This window comes from Nicotiana tomentosiformis, chromosome 7 (assembly GCF_000390325.3).
Source record: "Nicotiana tomentosiformis chromosome 7, ASM39032v3, whole genome shotgun sequence".
Taxonomy (NCBI): Eukaryota; Viridiplantae; Streptophyta; class Magnoliopsida; order Solanales; family Solanaceae; genus Nicotiana; species Nicotiana tomentosiformis.
Window position 1 is genome coordinate 113,481,473 of NC_090818.1, and position 25,774 is coordinate 113,507,246.

The 25,774-nt window shown below is 37.1% G+C and overlaps 3 protein-coding genes across 8 annotated transcripts; 2 read left to right on the forward strand and 1 right to left on the reverse strand.

The window, feature by feature from the left end:
• Nucleotides 1–383: 383 nt before the first annotated feature.
• Nucleotides 384–11,926, reverse strand: LOC104107404 (uncharacterized). Of its 5 annotated transcripts, XM_009616199.4 has the most exons (7): nt 11,612–11,926; nt 11,119–11,376; nt 8,430–9,769; nt 8,282–8,350; nt 7,998–8,196; nt 7,805–7,894; nt 384–710 (listed from the first exon to the last, which is right to left on the reverse strand). In XM_009616199.4, exons 3-6 carry the CDS (start codon nt 9,729–9,731, stop codon nt 7,824–7,826), a joined length of 1,641 nt encoding a protein of 546 aa, XP_009614494.1. In that variant the 5' UTR covers nt 9,732–9,769; nt 11,119–11,376; nt 11,612–11,926; the 3' UTR covers nt 384–710; nt 7,805–7,823. The 5 variants fall into 5 exon arrangements, with proteins under 5 accessions (XP_009614494.1, XP_009614495.1, XP_009614491.1 ...); XM_009616200.4 differs by lacking the exon at nt 11,119–11,376 and having other exon boundaries at nt 8,282–8,347; nt 11,612–11,925; XM_009616196.4 differs by lacking the exon at nt 11,119–11,376 and having other exon boundaries at nt 11,612–11,924.
• On the forward strand, nt 910–4,463 carry LOC104107406 (WAT1-related protein At2g37460-like). Of its 2 annotated transcripts, XM_009616201.4 has the most exons (7): nt 920–1,404; nt 1,568–1,630; nt 1,708–1,824; nt 2,807–3,047; nt 3,124–3,285; nt 3,736–3,887; nt 3,966–4,463. In XM_009616201.4, exons 1-7 carry the CDS (start codon nt 1,211–1,213, stop codon nt 4,174–4,176), a joined length of 1,140 nt encoding a protein of 379 aa, XP_009614496.1. In that variant the 5' UTR covers nt 920–1,210; the 3' UTR covers nt 4,177–4,463. The 2 variants fall into 2 exon arrangements, with proteins under 2 accessions (XP_009614497.1, XP_009614496.1); XM_009616202.4 differs by lacking the exon at nt 1,568–1,630 and having other exon boundaries at nt 910–1,404.
• Nucleotides 11,927–15,909: 3,983 nt separating the features above from the next.
• LOC138896227 (uncharacterized) lies at nt 15,910–16,779 on the forward strand. Its single transcript, XM_070181014.1, has one exon. The coding sequence runs from the start codon at nt 15,910–15,912 to the stop codon at nt 16,777–16,779; it is 870 nt and encodes a 289-aa protein (XP_070037115.1).
• Nucleotides 16,780–25,774: the final 8,995 nt, after the last annotated feature.

The window sequence follows — 25,774 nt, forward strand, 5'->3', positions numbered from 1 at the left end:
CACCGTCAAGAATCAGGATCAATCGCATTACTATTTTGGAAAGACTAATGGCTAGTGAATATTTTGATGGAATCAATTGCAACTTCAAGTACACAATTGTGTTGATATTTTTTTATATGAAATCAAAACGGTATGATCAATCACATTACTAATCTAGAAGACTAATGACATGTGAACATTTAATGGAACAATTGTAGCTTTAACTACACAAGGATGACGTACCTCATAATATTCGTGTGCCTAAACTAAGCACTACAAAGTTTTTGCCCTGAGCTAGCTATCAAACTTTAAAATGCTTAAAATCCACAAGATAGAGGAATTTTTGACAAGTTTGGTGCACTACCAATGGGAGAGCACCTAAAGAACAGAATAACAGAAAAATGTAAAAAAGAAATGTAGGATACTCCACTGCATATCCGATGGTCAGGCACAAAACTACGATACCTACATACATCACTCAGGGAAATTTCTAAAACATAGATTCTCATTGAATTAACCAGCGCGCAAAAACTTATGTACTTCTAATTTACATACATCTGTTAACAAAATGTACAACCAAACGAAAGATATAATATACAGCCATAATTTCTCTGCCAAGAATTATTACCAAGGATCACGGCGATAACAGAGTCATCAACTATAAGAGGCGAATAGCAAAAGGAGAAATACAGTCTCTTTGAACCGGCCAAGTGTTCACTTTGGTTGTCAATCTGTCATATGCATAAACATAGATGTTTTTGCAAGGAATTAGTATCCATGAATATGAGCATTGATGGGGAACAAGTATTATCTCAAAGAATAACGATACATTTTTTGAATATTCCAAAATATTAAGATATATCAGATTATATTAAACCAATTCAAGAACATTTGAGCTCATCAAAAGCAGACAACTAACAGAAAGTAGCAACAAATAAAAGGGGACTCAGTCCTGGTTTACTTTTCCTAGAAGCAAGTGATGAGTAGGTCCAGGTGACTAGGCCATTTCATCTAAAAAGTGGAAGGCTTTATGAGTAATTAATTAACAAATTCTGCACACAGATGAAATCCAACAGATTTTGTCCCCATCTGCTGATCAGAAAATGGGTAGAGAACGAAAATTGTGTGAAAGGATTTGTCTATATATACAGAAAAGCAGCAGTTACTTGTGCACACTTGTGACCTTACAATAGTAGTGCTCTCAAAGAGGTTGAGTTTGTGCAAGTAAACAATGAAGGCAGTACGTGAATTATTCATTAGATCAAAACCCTTTATCGCTGTCATTTTTCTCCAATTTGGGCTAGCAGGCATGGATATCCTCACCAAAATGGCATTGAATGAAGGGATGAGCAACTATGTATTTGTTGTGTACCGCCATGCAGTAGCCACTCTGGCTATTGCTCCTTTTGCAATGATTCTAGACAAGTATGTCTCTCTCTCTCTTCCTCCCTCCCAATGTTCAATGACGTGTTTGCAACCTCAATTCTAGTCTAGTTACCAGTAGGACAAAGACATACAAAAAAAGTGTCTTCTTCTTATTTCCATAATTCAAGCGAGAATAAATGACAAGCTAAATGTTTCTTAACAGGAAAATAAGACCAAAGATGACTCTCTCAATATTTACTAAGTTGGTACTTCTTAGCATACTGGAGTAAGTCTCCAACACTCAAATTTATTTTTTCCCATGGACTCAGTATCTAACATAAACATGTTTCTCTTGACCAATAGGCCAGTCATAGACCAGAATCTCTACTCTATTGGCCTGAAATACACAACAGCAACTTTTGCAGCTGCAATGTGCAACATACTTCCCGCCATTACTTTTATAATGGCATGGATATTCAGGTAAATTATATGCTTTTTTCATTCTATAGATATAGAACCCGTTTGGATTGGCTTAAAATAAGTGGCTTTTAAGTTAAGTGCTTAAAAGCATTTAATAAATGCTGGAACTTGTTTTATAAATAAGCAGTTACGTGATTGGATAAAAGTGCTGAAACTGAAAAAAAGCTGATGAAGTGTTTGGTAAAGAAGTGCTCAAACGGATGATTGTTACATTTTTGTCTTGTGTGTTTGCTATTTTTTTCTGGGTTGGTAAATGGGAAGAAAGATGAGCTATTGAGCCAATTATTTGTAAAAACTTTCCTCTTTCTCATTCCAATAAATCGACCTTTTCTTTAAACTAATAAACCGACCACCCAAAAATAAAAAATTTAAAAACAGATCGCAACTAATTCATCTGCCCTTTAATTTTTTACCCACTTAGATTGATAAAAGTTATTCGAATATGTAAAAGTGTTTTACTGAAAAATATGAGGGGTGCGTAAAGAAAGAAATGAAAGGAAAAGAAAAGGAGGGGAAAATAATGAATGAAAGTGTAAAGAAAGAAATGAAAGGAAAAGAGAGGAAAGTTACGGAAGAAGACGAAGAAGAAAGCAGAGGCTGCTGTAACAAGAATGGAGAAAAGAAAAAGATAGTATGTTGTAGGGTTTTCTACTGAGGGGTAATTTCGGGATTAAGAAAAATTATAAGGGATAAAAATGTAATATACTTGGTCAAAGCAATATGGCTTTTAAGCCAATTTTGAAAAAGTTGGGTTTTCCAACTTATTGGTTTTGGCTTTTTTTAAGCAGATTTTAACTTTTTTAAGCTCTTTTTTTTGGTTGCCAAACATTTCCACAAATTAAAAAGTGCCCATCCAAACAGGCTCATAATCACACATATGAACACCAGCAAAGATAAACTAACAAGGAAAACCCAACATGGATTCTCCAAAACAACCAAATGACGATGTTAACTGTGTTTGCACATAATTTCTTTATCCTAGGCTTGAGAGGGTGAAGCTTACAAGCATTCGCAGCCAAGCCAAAATAATTGGGACTATCGCCACAGTTGCAGGAGCCATGATCATGACGCTGGTACGAGGTCCAGTCATTGAACTATTTTGGACAAAAGGAAATTCCAGTCATGAATCTCAAAGTGGTGGGTTAAATCTAAGCCATGCTATCAAAGGTTCCCTCTTGATAACAATTGGGTGCTTCAGTTGGGCAGCATTTATGATTTTGCAGGTAACGATAGAACTTAGTTAGAGATAAGTTATTAGGAAATAAGCAGACATATCTGACTCTAGTACGATATGCATAGGCAATCACACTGCGGACCTACCCTGCAGAGCTCTCACTCACTGCTTGGATATGCTTGTTGGGAACAGCTGAGGGAGCTATAGTAGCGATGGTAATGGAGAGAGGAAAAGCTGCAGTGTGGGCCATAAAATGGGACACTAAGTTTCTTGCAGCTGTATACAGTGTAAGTCAAACTTATGAGCAAGAGTAGATTAAATTTTCTTAGAACACAAGCATACAAGAAAAATTAAAAGTATCCATTCTTTAAATGTTTATCCATCCTATGTACCATATTGTCCAATTCTGTACCATATTGTTTATCCATTGTATGCACCATATTGCCCCGTTCTGTACTACTCTATGTGACAGAACTTGTTAACTAGACGTTCTACAGCTTATGCACATCATGTTTCTGCCAGCAGTATCTCTGTATTTTTACAGTATCAGCTTGATACTGTTTTTAATAAAATCTTCATCTTATAAAAAAAAACAATATGTTTCTAACTACTGTAGCATGAAACTTTACTTCTGCAACATGAGAGAAATGAGAAAACAAATGTAGACGCATAGCTTTTCCAATCACTCATGAAGTTAAGCCTGCCAAAAGCTTCTCACTTTCCATGTCACAATACAGGGAATATTCTGTTCAGGACTCGCGTATTACATCCAAGGAGTCATAATGAAAGATAGGGGCCCTGTTTTTGTCACAGCTTTCAATCCATTAAGCATGGTTATTGTAGCTATACTGAGTTCATTCATTCTACGTGAACAAATGAACCTGGGAAGGTAATTCTTAATTTCTTATAACACCTAAAGCTCTTATAAGTTACGACCAACACAAAACTAATGTAATACTTTCTACAGGGTACTTGGTGCTGTTGTGATCGTTTTAGGCCTTTACATTGTCCTGTGGGGTAAAAGCAAGGATCAAAAATCTCCATCAACCGATGAACAAGCAATACCAACACAGGAAACAACACATGAAAACAAAATTGACAAGGAAAATTTAAGTCAGACAATTATCCACATCAGTCCATCAAGAGGAACAACTGTTACCAAAGATGAAAGAATATAATGATTTTCTCTTCGGGGCTATATCTTCCAAATTCCAAAAGGAAATCGGGCTACAGAGTAACCTCTTTATCTAAGAAATGAGCTCTTCTTCAGCTTCATCTAAGAATTAATAGTTATTAGTTAAAGATGGTTTATGTATGAAAAGGAGTTTCTTTCTGGCATAAGGCAAGGAAAAAGAATCTCAAGTCATGTGCCCAAAATTTGGGCCAGTTAAACAACCATTTTTTGCAAACTTCTGTCAGAACTATAGAATGACCAAACTATGTTAAGCCAACAGGCTTTTTCTTATGGTTTGTTAAACAGATATTAACAGCAATAATCATGCCCAGATATGAAAATAAGGTGGATCCTGAACTTAAGATCTAAAATACCGAAGTTCTATCTTTAAATATTTCCTCTGGTAAAGATCAGTGTCTAAAAGACTTGGACCAGCCAGTCTTAGCAGTTATTCCATTGTATGGGTAAGGCCAATTTGGACAAATTGACATTACGCTACATTTCAAATACTACTCAATAACCAATCACACACCTACCATTGATGGCCATAGATGTCTTCCCCCCAAAAGAGAGAAAAACAATGGAACTAAACGAAGGGCACTAAAGGCCTTTAGAGGGATATATAGTGCATCAAAATCAGAAGCATAAAACTAATAGCACCATTGCTTGATTACTATAGTGACAAGAGTAGGTTGCTCTAATGGTAAGCACCCTCCACTTCCAACCAAGAGGTTGTGAGTTTGAGTCCCCCCAAGAGCAAGGTGGGGAGTTCTTGGAGGGAAGGAGCCGATGGTCTATCGGAAACAGCCTCTCTACCCCAGGGTAGGGGTAAGGTCTGCGTACACATTACCCTCCCCAGACCCCACTAGTGGGATTATACTGGGTTGTTGTTGTTGTTGTTGCTTGATTACTATAGTATGAGAAACCTTGTGCATATTCTTCCATATGTCTTCTATGTTAACCATCTGTGCAAGGGCTAGTTACAGACCTCTTCTTGATAAGCAGGGCTTGTTACAAACTAAATGGTGACTGTGTAATTGAAACCCGGGTCGGGTCGGGGGGTGAATATGAATGTAGGGCAACCCATATTACTGAACCAGAGATGTGGGACAATGGAGTCTGAAACATGCTCAATTTAGGGTCCTCACCAATTTTTGACCAGTCTTCGGCCTTCCAACGATATCAAAAAGCGAGTCATGAACCTAAAACTAATTATCTCACATGTTTAACGGGACAAAACTATCTCATCCCTTCCAGACATCACAATTTGTTACGGGAATGAAGAGCATGCCGGGATGATGAATTATTTAAAAATCAAAACCATATCAAGCATACTCAAAGGCATACTATTGACGCTTGCTTGAAACAAATACTGCAATTTGAAGATTGAAACTTACACCATTAAGCACTTTGAGCCACAAAATTTTCAAGTACTAAAGTCTCGGTTTTATCAATATAAAAATGAGGTATCTATTGCTCATAAATGTATGTGACAAACTTCCATGTTTGGACGTCTCAAACGATTGACACGTTTCTAATAAGAACTAAAACATTCTTCCATACCGATGTTCACCAAATAAAGATTCAAATTAATGAGCTAATGTACTCTAATCTTTAATGTCACATTTCTTCCTATAAACTAACTTTTCGACTTGTACCAAAACAACTACTTTGCTTCAATCCAAACTAGTTGGGATCAACTATATGATCCTCAATACTCATTTCGCTTCATTTGAAAACTTTTCAACTACTTTAATATTTTCTTTAGTTACTTCCAATAAGTTTGATATACACATCAAACTAACATTTTAAAATCCACGTCAAGGAGACCATGTCAAATAAATGGGACGAGTGAGTATCATTTGTATCTGTGAAGTGAAAAGGTGTTTGATCTTTGTCTTCAATGTGTAGAGGCACTCATCTAAATTCTTATGTTCCACATTTATACTTATCCTAATCTCATCACCAGCTTATCTTTTTTAGTTGGCCCTAGCTTATTTGATTCTTTCAGCCAAGTTCAAAAAGTATTGCCATCTCTAAGAGATCTTATTACAATAATTGACGGTTTTACATTGTCTTAGCCTAAACATGACATCCATTCAGAAGCGTACTACAGTTTTAACAATTGAGTACTCCCTCTGTCCCGTTTTATGTGGTACACTTTCTTTTTTAGTTTGTTCCAAAAGGAATGCCAATTCAATATTTAGAAATAATTTATCTTTAAACTTTTCATTTGTAAATTATAGCTACACAAATGTTTATGGCTTGTTTTAGACCAGAAGTTTCAAAAATCTTTTTTTTAAAACTCTGCTAGTCAGACACTGCCACATAAATTGGGAAGGAACGAGTATTATTTTCTTATAAGGGCAGTTTTAAAAATTATTTTAAACATTTCTAAAATAATTGTAATTTTAAACATGTCTCTAGCAGTAAGAGCACATTCAAAATTTTATTTTCTTTGTTTCTCTCTCTGGATAGCGTTTTTTATTTTGATGAAAAGGTAGAAAGAGGAACATCCTTCCATATAAGAGATCCAATAGTGAGACACAATCAGATTACAGGAGCCTTCCTACACCATAGAAAGAGATTTTTCAAACACCTAGATTAGAATTTTTTTCTTTTCTAAGACAAGTATTATTTTCTTATTTTTCTTGCTTTTAAAATATGGTTAGGATGAAGGGAAAAGAAATGTTGAGGCATATGGAAAAACATGAATCCAAAACATAGGCAGAGATCACGGTTCACTGAATAGTGGCAAATTTGTCCATTTTTCAATTAAGAAACTAAAATCATAAGAACTATCTCATCCATTATCAATGTCTTTAATCACTTTCACCACATAGTCGAATTTGTATTTTAAAATTTGCATTCTTAAGGGTCACCACATAGTCGAATTTGTCTCTAATCACTTTCACCAACATATTGTATATCTCTTTTCAACATACTGTATATCTCTAATGACTTCACCACTTAAAATTATATCAAAATCTTGTACCAGTATGTTTCCTTTGCAGTCACCACCTTGGAACCACTCCCAACTTTGCCCATGTAAATTTAAAGCTTCTGTGGACATGATAAATTAATTTGACTTAATAAACAAATTTGGTGAATAATCACTTTGAGATCTTTAAATTGGTTAGGCGGGGAATGCCAGTGGATCAGCCATATTAGCACCATCCTACATCCAAGTAAAAAAGAAACAGATCTAGATTTTGTAGGCTAAATGGTTGGCACGTTATTCCTATTTCAAAATAAATAAGAGAACTACTACTCACTTCTAAATATATATCCATACGAGTGGCATCATGAACATTGGTATCTTCCTATATGAGTTAACAGGATAATTACAGTCTATGGGCACAAGATGACAATTGACAATTAAATCATCAATTGGCTGAATATATTTTCAGGAAGTTATACATCGTCAGGCAAACTTAATGTAGAAAACAAAATCATAAATTATGCATATGGACGTTGTGAAGGACTAGTATCATGAATTCGTTCAGGATTTTTCCCAGAGTACCAAAAAACCGCTCTAGATCAACCATGGTTTATAGGGTCGCGAAGTATTAAAGAGCACATATTTATATGATATTGTAGGCAGAGATGCAGGCACGTCTTTTGCATAATACCTTGCATATGGATTCCTCTTTATGACAGTCGCCTGACCTCATCCTTCCCATATATACGCTGAAGTTCACGTGTCGCAGCTAGAAAAGATTCTGAAGACAGGAAAAAGGCATTAAATTGTATAACCAATGCTAACTTAATAAAAAAATAAACATTCTAGAATATGAACCAGCTCAGTTCATTGATTTAAGGCACCTTTCCAGATGCGAAATGATTTTTGGTTAATAGACGATCCAGTAATTGTCTGAATAACTTCAAATAATAAATCCTGAGGTGTGTTCCTGAGCTCCTGAACAATCCCATAGATTGTCTTCCCATTTTCAAAGTATATATGATTATTAGGGTGTTTTGTCTTACAACCAGCATGGCGCTCAAACTCATAAGCATTAATTGCCTACACATAGAAGTTACACCACATTTAATCAGTAAATTGTACAGCAAGTTAGTCCTGCAATAACGAAAATTGGCACCAAATGTACCTTAGAAAAGTTACATGACTGACAGCTACAGAGGTAACCAGAACCTTTTATAATACCACGGAGCTCCTTCTACCATGAAAAGGAAGAATAATGTCATATACTGAGTATCACAGTTTCAAAGATAAGACTCATAAAAAGTAAAGTTTACCTCTCTAGACCAAGCTATATACTTGACAGATACTCCATCCAACATACCAGTTGAGAGCAAGCTTCTCACATTTGAAGGGAAGCTGTTCGAAGGAGGCTTTTTAGCTGCTTTCTGCTCCTCCTTTTTAGAAATAACTTCCTTATTGCCAGCCATTTGAGTAGCACTTGTAACTGTATCGGCATTTGACTCAACCAATCGCTTTCCAGTCATAATATCCGATTGTTGGCCTGAAGACTGACTCATTAATAAGTCATAACTGCAAATCAGCCTTCCAGAAGAATTTATATCGTCATCATCATTGAATCCACCAAAAGATATGATATTGCTTTCTCCCCTGCCAAAAGATTGGCTCATTGACAAATTATTGTTTTCAACTTTGCTATAGGTCTGATTCACTGATATTGTATTGTCATTGACTCTGCTGTAGCAGTGGCTCATGGGTGGATTGGTGTCAGCGACCTTACTAAGAGTTTGGCAAATTGAAGTAATATTGCTATCATCATTACTGAATGACTGACCCATTGATATAGCAGTATTATTGTCCTTGAATGAGTGACTCGCTGATATAGTGCTATCATCCTCTCTGCTAAAACTTTGACTCAGCATAGTAATATTGCTTTCATCTTTACAGAAAGGGTGACTCACTGATAGTGAGTTGCTCTCCACTTTGTTAAAAGGTTGACCCATAGATATGAAGTTGTTATCCTCCCTATTAAAGGCGTCACCTAATGACATCATATGATCATCACCTCCGTTAAAAGAGAGCCCCATAGCTATGCAACTATCCTCAGCCTTAGTAAAAGCATGATCTGTTGACATTGCATTGCTGATCACTCTGGTGTAGGTATCACCCATTGACACAGGCATGAAATTCTCAGCCTCCTTCACCTGGTTGACTTTGACCTTTCTGATACCACCATAGTTAAGACCTGATCTAGGATCCTCCATTGAATGGGATATGGATAAACCAAATGAGGAATCACTTCCAAATGAATCTTCCATCACCTTTCTAGCCAAATTAATGTTTCCAATGCCAACGGATGGAACACTTCTGTCATCAAAGTTGACCGATCTTGCACTTTCATCATCAAAGTGCCTTTCTGCATATTGGCCTGGAACTGAGTGGAAACCAGAAGTGTTCATCCACGGAGCAATATTGGAACTTAAAAGTCCAGCGAACGAACTATGATTAGGTACTTCAGTGGCTTGCTTCTTGTTGGGAAGCAATTCAGGCTCGACACCATCCATGAACCATTGATGGGAACGTTTAGGCTCAAGCGTGGAGGAGTTATCATAAGCCATTTCATATGGAATCTCTTTTCCACTCAGAACTGCAAGATCTGCAAGGAGTACAACAAAAAGATCTGAGGAAAACATTCTTATTGAAAATATAATCTAGTTACCAAAGAGGAAATGCAAGGTTATTCAATAGTGAATTATACCCATTCCCAACTTTCCTTTTCCGACGCAGCTTCTATTTGAGATCAAGGATATAAGACAGAACATTTAGCAAAAACTTATGAAATTAACTTGACAATTAAAAACTTTAAGGAACCTAAAACTTAATTCAGAGATGTGTTGAATCAATAATAAATCTTAAAAACAGTCCAATACTACTAGGCTACTAGCTTATCAAGTATCTACCTCTCCAAGCTTGAGACGAGTTGTAAACCATAATACTAGCTTATGGAACTACCTCTCCAAGTTTGAGACAATTGCAAACTGTAGTACTAGCTTGTAGGGTATCAACAATACAATGACAGAGTCAACAACTGCTTGAGACAAGTTGTAAACTGTAATAATGGCTTATCAAGTATCTACTCTCCAAGTTTGATATTTTGAATCAATCTCCTTCTCCCTAAAATGATACTCTGTTCATCAGTTGTACGAGATTACAATTCCAAGAATTTGGTATAATGTTTGGGAAATCTTAACATAGTGCTTAAAATTCAAGCCCTGCCCCCTAAAAGATCTTAGTTCTAGTTCATGAAAGCATAATGACCAACCTAAGCTTATCTAAGAGGAATGAACTACGAACATTAAGAATTTTTTGATAAAGAAACAATATGATTTACCACATCTACAGTTGATCTAATCTGATGATACTTCCTGAGACCAATTTGATTAATATTTTCATAGTCAAGCAAGTACGTGGAGAAGGGATAATGACCTAAGTTGCTCCACAAAGACTAGACTCCCCCCCCCCCTCTTTTGTGCTATTGCCTGATATTCATTTTGACCTAAATTGACATCAAATTCCGATTATGAATTGTAGTTGATTCGGAAGTGAGGATGAAAGACAAATTGGATAAATAAAAATTGTTGTTTATTTATCTTCACATTACAAAAACTTATTATTGACAAGCAAACGCAGTATCATTATCCCTAAAATGCACAATTGTGTCGAAGAATGTGTCCTATAATTTAAATAACTAAAAAGGTGTTCCATAAAATAGACGAACGAACATCATAAACTAGAGTGGAAAACAAAGCAGACCGCAATTGACCTATGAGACCACTTCACTGTGGGTTCATTTCCTAGCAATTTGATTCCTCCTAGTTCCTCCTAATAGCAAAATACCTTGTGCATTGATTCTTATTTAACATGCAACACAAATAGAAATTCACAATGCATGAAATTTATTTTTATGACCGAGAAATCCGTCTGAGAAGAACCCTTAGGACCTACCGCAACCTTCTAAAACGGGGATAATGGGCCGCCCCTCCACCCTTCTCCACTTAAATACCAGGCTTAGTTTGCATGGCGCAGGGCTCAAATATGTGACCAAAGTCACGACTTCCTCAACCTTGGCAACTGAACTAAGCCCCGAGGACCAAAAGACTGAATTTTATCATTGGCAAAACCAATTTATGTACTCTCCTCTCTGCACGAGCTTCTCACAGTAACAAATAAGCACCTTTCACATAGTCAAACCACTCATTGCAACTGCAACAACGTTAAAAGAACCAAAAATTACAGTCATTCACTTAGCTAAAATTCATTAAACTCTAATTTGTAACAAATGCTCATACAATTTTGCATCAATTTCTCTGAAACCAAACAAAATTCTAACATTTTCAATTCAATGCACTTCAGTTCACTAAACGTTCACATAAATGGAACCCTAACCCTAGCACTCCGGCATGCAGTGGCGAAATATACAGATATAAGCATTACATACATAGGTATACGATCGGAGTATTTTCAGTGCACCGGCTCCAATGAAGTCTGATCGGAAAAATTTGAACGGGATTTCACCGGCGAGTGTACGGAAGAATATAACCGGCGAGATCTATAAAAGGTGAAGGGAGTAGAAATATATACGATGGTGGGATGCACGATTGAGGATGACGGGTAAGAGATCTGGACCGTTTACGTTTGACTTTTGTCTGAATGTACGGTTTAGATTTGAGAGATTCAGAAGATGGAGTGTTGTATTAAGGAGATGAGCAACAAGGAATAATTGCCCCTGAACTGGACCTGGAGGGATACGTGGCATTCGAAAGGGTGGGCCTGATATATGAAATAACGTACCCACACTATGATTTGTCTTTTAAGAAGACTTCAACTAAAGAGAAAAAAGTTTGAATTTTTGACCCAAACAAGTTTTGGGGTAAATCTAATTCTATTCTTATTGTGTTCTTTTGGAATTTGGACATATATAGTTCTTAAGTTTATAAAAAGTAAGCATTTTTAGTCCAATTAATGAAATTTTAAATCGAAGTATATTTAATATACCAACTCCGATCGAAAAATTAAAATGAAATTTAATCACCGAGGATACAAGAGAAGCTAATCGGTAAGGTCTATAAAAGGTGAAAGGAGAAGAAACATATATATTGGCGAATACACGATTGAGGATGATTGTTGAGAAATCTAAACCATATCGACTTTATCCAAATGTACAATATACACTTGAGAGAATGAGAAGAGGGAGAATGTTGTATTGGGATTTTAAAAAATAGACAAATAACCACTTTATAGGTCGTTATACACGATCTATAGTGATAGCAAAAAGATTTCGTTGATATAGAGAGCAAGGGGAAAAAGGTCTAAAAAAGAACTTTTTTTCTAAAATTCCCTTTTTCTTCTATGTTTAATGATACATAGTAAAGTTATGAACTCAAGCTAGTAAAAAAAAAGATTGAGGTCCTGAGCGATTTGATATTTATCCCATTTGCCGCGCTAATTAAATTTTGCTAATGGTTCCAAACTATTCAACATTTAGGGTGTGTTTGGTATGAAGGAAAATAATTTTCATGAAAAATATTTTTCTAAAAAATATTTTCATGGAAAATGAGTGATTTTGTGATTTATTTTCCCTTGTTTGGTTGGTGAGTGAAAAACTTTTTTCGAAAAATATTTTCTAGTGTTGGTTAGAGAGTAGAAAATAATTTTTAGAAAAATATTTTTCCATATTTCCTGTGCTCCCCTCCTTCCTCCCCCACCCTCGCAAAAAAAAATCAAAAATTTAATTATTCTTCTAAAAAATCATACAAACCCATAGGAACTAATGTGCTGCTTTATTTTTTTACACAAAAATAATGTTGAAATTTATGTTCCATAACAAAAAAAGAAAATGCTCTTTTTTGGTTGAAAAAGAAAGTATTATTTCTATAAAATGAAAACAAAGTACTCATTTTGTTGAAATGAAAGAAAATACTCTTTTTTTACATCATAAAAAGAATATACTCATTTTGTTTAAATGAAAAGAAAATACTCTTTTTGTTGAAATAAAATATTTTTACTAATCTTTTTGTTGAAATGAAAGAAAATATTTTTTACTACATCATTTTGATGAAATGAAAGAAACTACTTTTTTTACATGATGAAAAGAAAATGCTCTTTTGTTAAAATGAAAGAAAATACATTTTACTACTCTTTTTTGTTGAAATGAAGGAAAATATTTTACTACATCATTTTTTTTGAAATGAAAGAAAATACTTTTTTTACATCATGAAAATAAAGTACATTTTTGTCAAAATGAAAAAAATATATTTTATATCATGAAAAGAAAATGCTCATTTGTTGAAATGAAAAAAAAATATTTTATTTATAACATGAAAAGAAAGTACTATCAATAATATTTATATTTATAGTGGGGTGGGGTAGAGGGCGAAGGGTGGGGCGAGGGGGTGGGATTGGGGTATGGGGTTGGGTTGGTGGGGATGGGGTATAGAGTGGAGAAGGTTGAAAAAGAATTTTGGAAAATGTTTTCCCTTATCTTGATAAGGAAAATATTTTCCTCCAATTGGAGAAAAAGGAGTTCACGAGAAAAATATTTTCCAAAATATTTAAGCCAACCAAACATTGAAAAATTGAAAAATATTTTACTTCATACCAAATACACCCTTAGTCAGATTTTAATTTAAAAATAAATTTTAGATAAAAATACCCTTAGTTAAAATACGAAAAGCTTCCAACATAATGTCGTGTAATTTTGAACTTTTATAAGTGATTGTACTAGAGTTCAAAAACTTCATACATGTGAAGATGTAGTGGAAGCATCTGTAATGTCTCTCTCGGCACACGTTTAGCCAAGGTAGGCTAACTTGCACCAGCGATGGCGAAAAGGCGAAAACAACCAACAACGGTGAGTTCAACTGTAACTCCGGCGACCATAGGACTTCAAGCGTTCACTCCATTAATATTTGGTAGCTTCCTTCCTACTCGATTCCAACCAATTCGAGAGGAAATTGAAACAACTGCTGAGGAGGAATGTAACAGTGAAAAGCAATGGAACAATACATATCTAGCTGAGGAGAAGGAAAATCAGAAATGCAAGGGCCAAATGCCAATAATTCCACGAAGATTATAGTTCTCAGAGGCAGGATCTTTAGCGCAACCTTCCCCAAACCTAGAACAACATGCAGCAATAGCAAATGAAGGAAACGAACTGAAGCAACATGCAAAGGAGCTTAGACAATAAAATCGCAATTCTCAGATGGGCATGAGACTAGACTATGTACCACCAAGTCATCGAGATGGTAATATTGTTGTACAAATTGTAGAAGAAAATGTTCGAGAATTGAATGACCATTGGGCGACTGCCTTAATTGGTTATGTTCTAGGTAATACTCCATATGAGAAATCTATGGAGGCTTATATTGCTTTAGTTTGGGATTTTGTATCGAAACCTCAAATTTTGTATCACGGTGATGGCTACTATATTTTTAGATTCTCAACAATTGAAGATAGAGATCTAGTAATGCAAGCAGGACCATACTCGTACCACAACAAACCATTCATACTGCAAAACTGGGAAAGAGAATTTCATTTTGACCCTAAATGCATTACAATTATTCCTTTGTGAGTACATTTCCCAAGCTTACCTGTTGGGTATTGGACTGCAGATGCATATAGCAAAGTGGCTAGTGCTATTAGAACCCCTATGTATACTAACAGATACACATCTGACCTTAACAAAATATCATATACAAGGGTCTTAGTGAAGGTAGATATCACTAAGCCAATGCTGGAGAGTATAGAGATTGATACTCCATCAGGAACTATTCAGCAAGAAATTATGTATGAATGGAAGCCAAAGTTTTGCAGTGAATATATCCACTTTGGCCATGATAATTTTGAGTGTTGGAGAAATAAGCAGCAAAACAATGAAGAGGCTGAATTTAAAGCTCCAAAAAGAAGGAATAAAGTTAGAAAGAAGAAAATAGTACATGAGTGGAAGCCAAAAGAACAGCAAGAGCAAGATGGGAAAATAGATGGGAAAGTAGAAGAGAATCAGCAAGAAGAGGCAAGAAAGGGTAAACAAAAAGCAGTAGTTGAAGATGCTCCTACACAAGTGACCAGTAGAAATGAAGATTGCAGAATTCAGCATATCCACAGGGTTGCAGCAGTACAACAGTCTCAAAATGAAGAGGGCATCACTACAAATAGGTTTAAAATTTTGGAAGAGTGTGTGCCAAGCACTTCAAAAGTAGATGAGACTGGGATTGATCCTGCCCTCAAACCCCCATGATTGTGTGCACTTAGAACATTAGAGGGCTGAACAAGCTCTATAAACAGAAAGAGTTAAGACTCTTTCTGCAAAAGAATAAAATAGATATCCTTGGGTGTCTAGAAACTAGAGTAAAGGAAAGAAAGGCAAAAAATATAGTGAACAAGGTAGCTAGAGATTGGGGCTACTGTTGCAACTACACTAAAGCTATGAATGGAAGGATTTGTCTTTTATGGAAAACACACCTGACAGTTAAGGTACTCCAAATACATGAACAATTCATTCATTGCTTAGTGGAATCTCAAGCAACAAATTTCCAAATTATGTTGACAGCAGTATATACTAGGAATAAGGTGCAGGAAAGGACAAGTCTATGGCATGAATTGCAGATACTAGGTGATCAGATTCAAATACCATGACTTATCAGTGGGGATTTCAACTATGTGTTAACCACTGATGACAGAATAGGACAACCAGTAACAACTAGTGAGGTGCAGGACTTCAACCAGTGTATTGATAATATGCAACTGACCCCAATAAGAACAAAGGGGTGCCTCTTCACCTGGTGCAACAAACAACATGCTAGTGATATAGTATACAGTAAAATTGATTGGGCTTTTGGAAACTTCAGTTGGACTCAAACATATGGAAATCTAGAAGCAGATTTTCTAGAACGTGGAGTATCTGATCATTCCCCAATTGTAGTTCAATTATGGAAGAGAAGAAATATCTACCAAAAGCCATTCAAGTTATACATGGTGACAATGGACCACAAAGACTTTACTCCTATGGTGAATAGAGTATGGCAACAACAGGAAAGGCAGGATCCTATGACACTCATATGGATGAAGCTAAAAAGATTAAAAGATGAGGCTAAGGGTCTGAACAAGACTATGGCAAGCTATGAACAAAGACTAATTCAAATAAGGCAGAGTTTGGAATGTGTTCAAGTAGCTCTGGTCATTGATCCCTTTAATCAATTGTTGATTGAGCAGGAGAAGCAGAATATGAGTGATTTGGAGAAATGGAGTACAATAGAAGAAAGAATCTTGAGGCAGGAATCTAGAGCAACATGGATTGATTATGGTGACTCCAACTCTAAATACTTCTATGCACAACTGAAAATAAGGGCCAGCAAGAACAATATTAATTCAGTATACAATGACATGGGAATGAAAATCACTGATCCAAAGGCTGTGAAAAAGGAGTTTACTGATTTCTTTACACAGCTAATGGGAAAGGCTAATGGATTAATGCCATGCCCTAATACTAGTATCATAAAGGCAGGCAACTGCCTCACATTACAGCATCAACACGAATTGATAATGGATATAACTCATGTAGATATTGATGAAGCAATTAGGGATATGCCAAAGGATAAATCCCCTTGAGTGGATGGTTTTCCTATATAATTCTTCACTAAGCAATGGGAGAATATGAAGTAGGATATATATGAGGCAGTGTCATATTGCTTTCACACATGGAGAATGATGTCAGCATAGAATTGTACTGCTATTACACTGATTCCTAAGGTCCCAGCTCCATCTAAAGTGAAAGATTACATGACTATAGCATGTTGCACTACATTGTATAAGGTTATTGCTAAGATACTAACTAGAAGAATGAAGAGGGTGATAGAGGTGATCATAGGGAAGTCACAGTCTGCATTTATTGAAGGAAGGAGCATCATTGATAACATCATATTTAGCCATGAGCTGTTCAAAGGCTATAATAGGAAGGTTTATCACCTAAACGTGTGCTAAAAGTGGACATTAGAAAGGCCTATGATTCATTGGATTGGCAGTTCTTTAGGTGTATGCTAACTGACCTTGGGTTCCCTCAGAAGTTCATCCATTGGGTAATGGAATGTGTTTCTACTGTGTCCTTTACCAAACCATTCTAGGCCAAGAGAGGGATTAAGCAAGGAGACCCCATGTCTCCCTACCTATTTGTCATTGCAATAGAGTACTTACAAATATAGATGAATCAACTACCTGCCACAAAGGAATTCAAATATCATCCAAGATGCAAAAAGATGGGAGTGACTCATATTTGTTTTGCTGACGGCTTACTTATGTTTTGCAGGGCAGACATAAACTCAATAACCAAAATACAGGAAACCTTTCAAAGATTTTCTGCTGCATCTGACCTTCAGGCAAATGTAGACAAAAGTTCCATGTACATTGCTGGAGTACACCAGGACATCAAAGCCTCATTGCTTAGCCTGACAGGATATACAGAGGAATAAATTCCTTTCAAGTACCTGGGAGTTCCCTTGTCTGCCAAGAAGTTAAACATTCACCAATATTTGCCATTGGTGGAGAAGATCACTGAAAGAGTTAGTTGTTGGTCAGCAAGGATGTTATCATATTCAAGAAGAGTACAACTCATTAAGTCTCTACTATTTGGCATGCAGACTTATTGGGCTCAAATATTCATACTGCCTAAGAAGATTATGAAGATGATTGAAACAATTTGCAGAACATTCCTTTGGATTGGCTCAAGTACTACATCTAGGAAAGCACTAATAGCTTGGGACAAAGTCTGCCAACCAAAAGCAACTGGGGGATTAAACATTATCAACATGAGGCTATGGAAAAAGCAGCAATCCTGAAACAACTATGGGCACTGACAAAGAAAAAGAATGCATTATGGATAAAATGGACTCATTGCTATTAAATAAAACAGAAGGAAGTTGACACAATGGACACACCTAAGACAACATCTTGGGTGGTCAGGAAGATCATAGAAGCAAAGAAAGATTTATTATAGGTGAGCACAATGCAGACCAACCTTAATGCAACATTAACAAATATGGAGAAATAAGGCAGATTTCAAATTCAGAAAGACTATATTCAGATGCTATCCCAATTTCCAAAGGTTGGCTGGAAGAGTATACATATGCATCCACAGATTCATCCAAGGTTTAAGTTTCATTTATGGCTGGCAATTCATCAAAGGCTAGCCAATGTGGATAGATTACAAAAGTTTGAGATTCAAGTACCAATGAAATGTGCCTTTTGTGCTAGGAGCATAGAAATATTTAGTCACCTATTTTTCGAGTGCTCATGTACCAATACAGTATGGGATAGAATACTCAAATGGCTGAGATTTACAAGGAGAGTAGGCAGTTGGCAGACCGAGATAGAATGGATAAGCAACACATCTAAAAGGAAACTGGAATGGCAACTATAACTATTTCAGCTTTTGCCATGGTAGTTTACTGTATTTGGCAAGAAAGAAATTCCCTCAGATTTAACAAAGGCAGATATGAGGCAGGTGGGATATGCAGAGAGATTGCCATACACATGCATATTCAAGGAAGATCAAATAGCAAATGGCAACCAACTTTACAAGGATTGAATAAGAATCCGTAGAATAGTTGTAATTTGCTTGAAAGTGTAATTAGTATAGCTAATTGTAAATGTAATTAAGAGGCTGGTGGTCAGCATCAACCTGGTTTTATAAAGATAATTTTTGATGAAATGGAAAGTCTATTTTAATAAATAAATAAAAAAAACTTCCTACACGTAAAACTCCAACATAATATGTTGAAGTTTCGAAGTTTTAGAAGTGAAAGTCTAATACAAAATTCGTAAATCTCTACAGGTGAAACTTCAACATACTATGCTGGAGTTACGGACCTTTTTTTATTTTTATTTTTATGTATACGGTTATGGCTCATCTAGTTAGTTACAAAGATATACTTTTGACGTATATCTTCGAAACTCATAAATATTAATGAAACAAACAGCAATAGAATAAGGTTAAAATTGCATTAGAAAATGACAAGACTATTATGAACTGCTCAACATAGCAATTTCTTTTTAACGTTGAACCACTAGTAGATGAGTATACCACCAAATTGTAGGCAGCGCCTATATGACTAACACTCAAATAAAGGTCCATGTATAAGAATTGGTCAAAAACAATATCATTCTTCAAACAGCAAGACAAAACACACTTCAGATTTTGGTCTTAAATTCAAGAACCTTGTGCTGGAGTTCCACACAAATGAAGTTTTCAAATTTTAATATTATGCTGGAGTTTTACTTGTAAAAGTTTGGAACTCGAACATGTTGTACTGACTTTATTTATATTTTTGCTAGTGGAATAATGTTTTTGCCCAAATAATTTTATCTTCGAATTAAAATATAATTATTTTTTAACTACATATCAAAAGGTAGTTAAATATTAAAAAATGGTTTTAAAACGTCTAACACCTTCTTGCGTTGTATTGTTGAAAATTTATTTCTCATAGCTGGTGTTTTATTTTCTCTGTTATTCTTGCTCGGGGATTTGCAGTCGTACCCTATATTTGTTCCACCTTTTAACCTGTACCCTATTTTTAAAATTATTAATTTGGTAGCCTGCTGATAAAAAAATCCGTAATAATATGACAATTACACCCGTGACAAAAGATATAAAACTTGCATCACGCATTAATCGCATGATCTGAAACCTCATTCGTGAAAAAAGACTCACCAGCTTTATCAAAAAAATCAGAAACTTATCCAGATTCATCTTTAGAATCACACTTGCATGAAGTTGTTTAACCTTGTGTAATGACCTAATCGGTTATTTTAACTTTAAAATCTTTTTCCCCTAAATAAAACTCTCCGTATGTGATTTTATTAATTTATGACTTGCGGGGACGGTTGGTTCGGAATTTGAAAGTGTTCGGGTTGAAATCGGAACACTTGGTTCCTTAGTTTGACTTTAAAAGGCCAAGTTTGACTTCGGCCAACATTTTGAGGAAACGATCCCGGAATCGGGATTTGACAGTTCCAATAGGTTCATATGATGATTTTGGACATCGGCGTATGTTCGAATCGGATTTTGGACAATGCGGGAGCGTTTTGGCGCTTAATAGTGAAAACTAGCTATTAAGAGGTTTAAGGTTCTTGAAATTTGGTTTGGGATAGGTTTTGGGGAAATTGAGGTCCGTTTGGAATTCCTTGCATGAGAATAGCTTTGTATGGTGATTTAAGACTTGCACGCAAATTTTGGTATCATTCTGAGTAGTATAAGTATATTTCGGTGCGTTTAGAGTAAGTTTGAAGAATTTAAAAATTCTAAGTTTAATCAATTTGGTTTGAGGTATGATTCTTAGTTTTGATGTTGTTTTACACGTCACGAGGGTTCGAACGAGTCCGTTTTATGATTTCAAACTTGTTAGTATGTTCGAGCGAGGCCCCTGGGGCCTCGGGAGTTAATCGGACGAGGCTCAGACCAATTTTGGGCTTGGGAGAAAAAGCTGAATATTTCTGCTTCTGGTACGATCGCACCTGCGCTTGGATAGTCGCAGGTGAGACCATCGTAGATGCAACTTTTGCTCGGAGAAGCGGAAAGGAGAGGGCAGGCCATCGACCGCAGATGCAAAATTTTGGGCGCACCTGCGAACGCGCAGGTACGAGACAAGGCGCGCAAATGCGAAGTTTGGCCAGGCGAGGAAACTCGCACCTGCGAGGCATTTCCGCATGTGCGGAGTCGCAGGCGCGGCTAGCATTCCACAGGTGCAAAAATTGCAGAAGGCACAACCTTCATTTAAGTCCGGAGTTGCGTATTTTTAGCCCATTTGCTTCATGTTTTAGGCGATTGTGGAGAATTTTGAGAGGGAATTTCAACTAGCAACTTGAAGGTAAGTTGGTTCTACACACTTTGAGTTAAATACATAGATTATGGGTAGATTATAACCGGTAAATCTTGGAAATCAAGGGTTTAGATGAAAAACCTAGATTTTTATAAAAATGAGATTTTAACCATGAAAATGGTTATGAAATTGGATGGAAATTGTATATTTGAGTTCTTGAGATTATGGGTAACGTTTTCCTCAGAAAAGTTCCGGAATCTGGGCACGTGGGCCCGGGGTGAATTTTAGAAAATTTTCCATTTCGGATAGGGTAATTTATATAATAGTCTAATTTCGAATTATTGAACATGTATTAATTATTTTATATAACTTTTGGATAGTTTTGGATTTTTCGGCATCGAATTGATGTTTTCACAGGACATTTTGTTCTGGAAGTGGACTTTGAGACAAGGTAAGTCTCTTGTCTAACCTTGTAAGAGGGAATTTACTCCATAGGTAATTTAAATTAATAATTATTGCTAATTGTGGGTGCTACGTACGCACGAGATGATGAGAGTCCATGCGTAGCTACTATTTATGCTAAAGTTCGGCTAGTTTAGGACTCAAATCATGAATTACATGTGATAATTGTATCCTTTATTTAATTAAAGTATTGGAACTATCTTGTGAATTGTTAAAGAAAATAGTAAAAGATTGAAATCTCATATACTTAATTTTTTGTATAAACTAATTAATTATTAAAAGAAATTGTACATCCTCTCGTAATAATCTTATAATATATATACTCTCATTCCGGAGGTACATAAGAAATGGTCCTCCTTTCTTGTGGAGCGGGCCGAACGCCTCGGCAGTATAGATGCATCTATGGATCGCGCCGCACGTCCCTCGGCACTATACGTGACACTCTGAATCGGCCCGTACGATCTCGGCAGACATCGTGCCTAATAATAATTATTACACGATACTTTGCTATTTATGACAGCTTGTGAAGTTAATTAATAAATTGGAAATTGTCGCATTTGAAGGAATTTAATTATTTCTATTGGTTAAAGAAATTATCAGTTCGTGAGAGGGCAGTCCAGCAGGCTCCCATATCCAGCACCACCGCCTCCTCGGGGTGCTCCAGTGCGACCTTATTTCAGTGCTATGCTAGAGAGTTCTTATCGCCCACCAATTATTCAGGGTTTTACCAGTGGGTATTCAGGTCACCAGGGCCATACTTTTAGTCAGCAGCCCATCGCACCGAAAAATTGTTCGAGTGCGGGGATTACAGTCACATGCGGAGATTCTTCCCCAGGCTTCGGGATAGACCAGTGCAGCAGAGTCAGCAGCCTATGATTACCGCACCAGTTGCTCCACCAGTCATCCGACCAGCAAGAGGTGGGGCACAGGTGGGTAGGGGTCGTCCTAGAGGTAGAGGACAGCCAGGCGGAGGCCAACCAGTTGGCACTCTAGCTCGGTTCTATGCTTTTCCGGCCAGACCTTATGCAAAGGCCTTAGATGTAGTGGTTAGAGTTATTATTTCTGTTTGCGGCAAATATGCCTCCGTATTATTTGATCCACGATCTACGTATACATATGTGTCATCTCTATTTGCTCATTTCCTGGGTGTTTCTCGAGAGTCCTTGAGTACTCCTATTTATGTGTCTACTCCTGTGGGCGATTCTGTTGTTGTGGCTCAGATCTATCGGTCCTGTGTTGTTACATTCTGTGGTTATGAGACTAGAGCAGATCTTCTGCTGCTTGGTATGATCGATTTCGAGATTATCCTGGGCATGGAATGGTTATCCCCATATCATGCAGTCCGAAATTGCCATGCTAAGACTGTTACCTTGGCAATGGCATAATTTCCTAGGTTGGAGGGGAAATGTTCATTTGTTAGCGCATCTAATCGGGTTATTTCTTTTATAAAAGCTTGACATATGGTCGAGAAGGGTTGTTTGGCTTATCTAGCCTATGTTCGGGATACTACTGTAGAAACTCCGACTATTGATTCAGTGCCTGTAGTTCAGGAGTTCTCCGATGTATTTCCTTCAGATCTTCCAGGCATGCCACCAGATCGTGATATTGATTTTTGTATTGACTTGGCTCTAGATACCCAGACTATATCTATCTCACCGTATCGCATGGCTCCGAAAAAATTGAAGGAATTGAAAGAACAACTTGAAGAGTTACTAGCCAAAGGGTTCGTCAGACCGAGTGTATCACCTTGGGGTGCACCGGTATTATTCGTGAAGAAGAAGGATGGAACGATGCGAATGTGTATTTATTATCGCCAATTGAACAAAGTCACTATTAAGAACAAGTACCTGTTGCCGCGTATTGATGATCTATTTGACCAGTTGCAGGGTGCTAGGGTGTTTTCTAAGATTGACTTGAGGTCGGGGTACCATCAGTTGAAGATTCGGGATTCGGATGTTCCGAAGACTGCTTTCCGGACTAGATATGGTCATTATGAATTTTTAGTGATGTCCTTCGGTTTAACTAACGCCCCGGCGATGTTTATGGATTTGATGAACATGGTATTCAGGCCATATATTGATTCGTTTGTCATTGTCTTCATTGATGATATTTTGATCTACTCGCGCATTAAGTAGGATCACGGGCAGCGTAAGAGAGTGGAGCTTCAGACGCTGCGGGAACAAAAGCTATATGTTAAGTTCTCTAAATATGAGTTATGACTAGATTCTATAGCATTTTTTGGGCATATTGTATCGGGCGAGGACATTAAAGTTGATCCCAAAAAGATTGAGGCAGTTCAACATTGGCACCGTCCCACTTCGGCGATTGAGATCAGGAGTTTCCTAGGTTTAGCAGGTTATTATCGTCGATTCGTGGACGGCTTTTCATCTATTGCAGAACCTTTAACCAAATTAACCCAGAAGTGTGCTCCGTTTCGATGTTCCGATGATTGTGAGGTGAGCTTTGAGAAGCTCAAGACATCATTGACTATAGCACCAGTGTTAGTGTTGCCTTCCGGTTCAGGAATGTATATAATGTATTGTGATGCTTCACGCGTTAGTTTGGGTTGTGTATTAATGCAGGAGGGGAGAGTTATTGCATATGCTTCACGTCAGCTGAAACCCCACTAGAAGAATTACCCGGTACATGATCTGGAGTTAGCTGCAATTGTTCACGCTCTTAAGATTTGGAGGCATTATCTTTATGGGGTGGTCTCTTGTGAAGTTTACACTGATCATCACAGTTTGCAGCATTTGTTCAAGCAGAGAGGCCTAAATTTAAGGCAACGCAGATGTCTTGAGTTGTTAAAAGATTATGATATTACTATCCTGTATCATCCGGGCAAGGTAAATATGGTTGCAGATGCCTTGAGTAGAAAGGCAGAGAGTATGGGTAGTTTGACTTTCATTTCAGCAAAGGAGAGACCATTAGCTTTGGATATTCAGTCCTTGGCTAACAGACTTGTGAGGCTGGATATTTCAGAGCCCAGCCGAGTTCTTGTATGTGTTATGGCCCAATCTTCACTATTTGAGCAGATCAAGGCTCGTCAGTATGATGATCCACACTAAATGATTCTTCGAGAAACGGTACTACAAGGTAGTTCCAAGGAAGTTACTATTGGCGTGGATGGTGTTCTGCGACTCCAGGATCGTCTATGTGTTACTAAGGTGGATGGATTGAGGGAAAGGATCCTAGAGGAGGAACACAGTTCCCAGTATTCTATTCATCTAGGTGCTATGAAGATGTATCGTGACCCGAGGCAGCATTATTGGTGGTGGCGAATGAAAAAGGACATAGTTGAGTATGTAGCTAGGTGTCTAAATTGCCAGCAAGTTAAATATGAGCACCAGAGGCCAGGTGGCCTACTTCAACATATGACTATACCGGAGTGGAAATGGGAACGCATTACTATGGACTTTGAAGTTGGTTTGCCGCAGACCTTGCGGAAGTTTGATGCAATTTGGGTCATTATCGACAGGTTAACCAAGTCGGCACACTTCATTCCGATTGTGACTACGTATACTTCAAAGAGGTTGGCCAAGATTTATATTCAGGAGATAGTTTGGTTGCACGGTGTGACAATTTCCATCATATCAGATAGAGGCCCTCAGTTTACTTCTCATTTCTGGAGAGCAGTACAAAGTGAATTGCGGACCCGTGTAGAGCTCAGTACAGCCTTTTATCCGCAGATCGACGGGCAGTCGGAGCGGACAATTCAGATTTTGGAGGATATGATCAGGGCATGTGTGATTGAATTTGGAGGACAGTGGGATCGCTTCTTGCCTTTGGTCGAGTTTGCTTATAACAACAGTTACAAATCTAGTATCGAGATGGCTCTGTTTGAGACTTTATATGGTTGGCGATGTCGTTCGCCTATCGGGGTAGTTTGAGCCCAGTAAGGCTAAGTTATATGGTACTGATTTGGTGAAGGATGCCTTAGCAAAGGTAAAGTTGATTCAAGAGCGACTTCATACAGCACAGTCCAGACAGAAAAGTTACGCAGATCAGAAAGCGCATGATTTATCATTTATGGTGGGTGAAAAAGTTCTCTTGAAGGTTTCGCCGATGAAGGGAATCATGAGATTTGGGAAAAGGGCAAGTTGAGCCCAAGGTTTATAGGCCCATTTGAGGTGCTGAGACGCATTTGGGAGGTTGCTTACGAGCTTATTTTGCCTCCTAGTCTATTGGGAGTTCATCCGATTTGCCATATATCTATGCTCCGGAGATATCATGCCGACATGTCACATGTGTTAGACTCCAGTACAGTTCAGCTAGATAAAAGCTTGGGTTATAAAGAGGAGCCAGTTGCAATTATTGATCGACAGATTCGC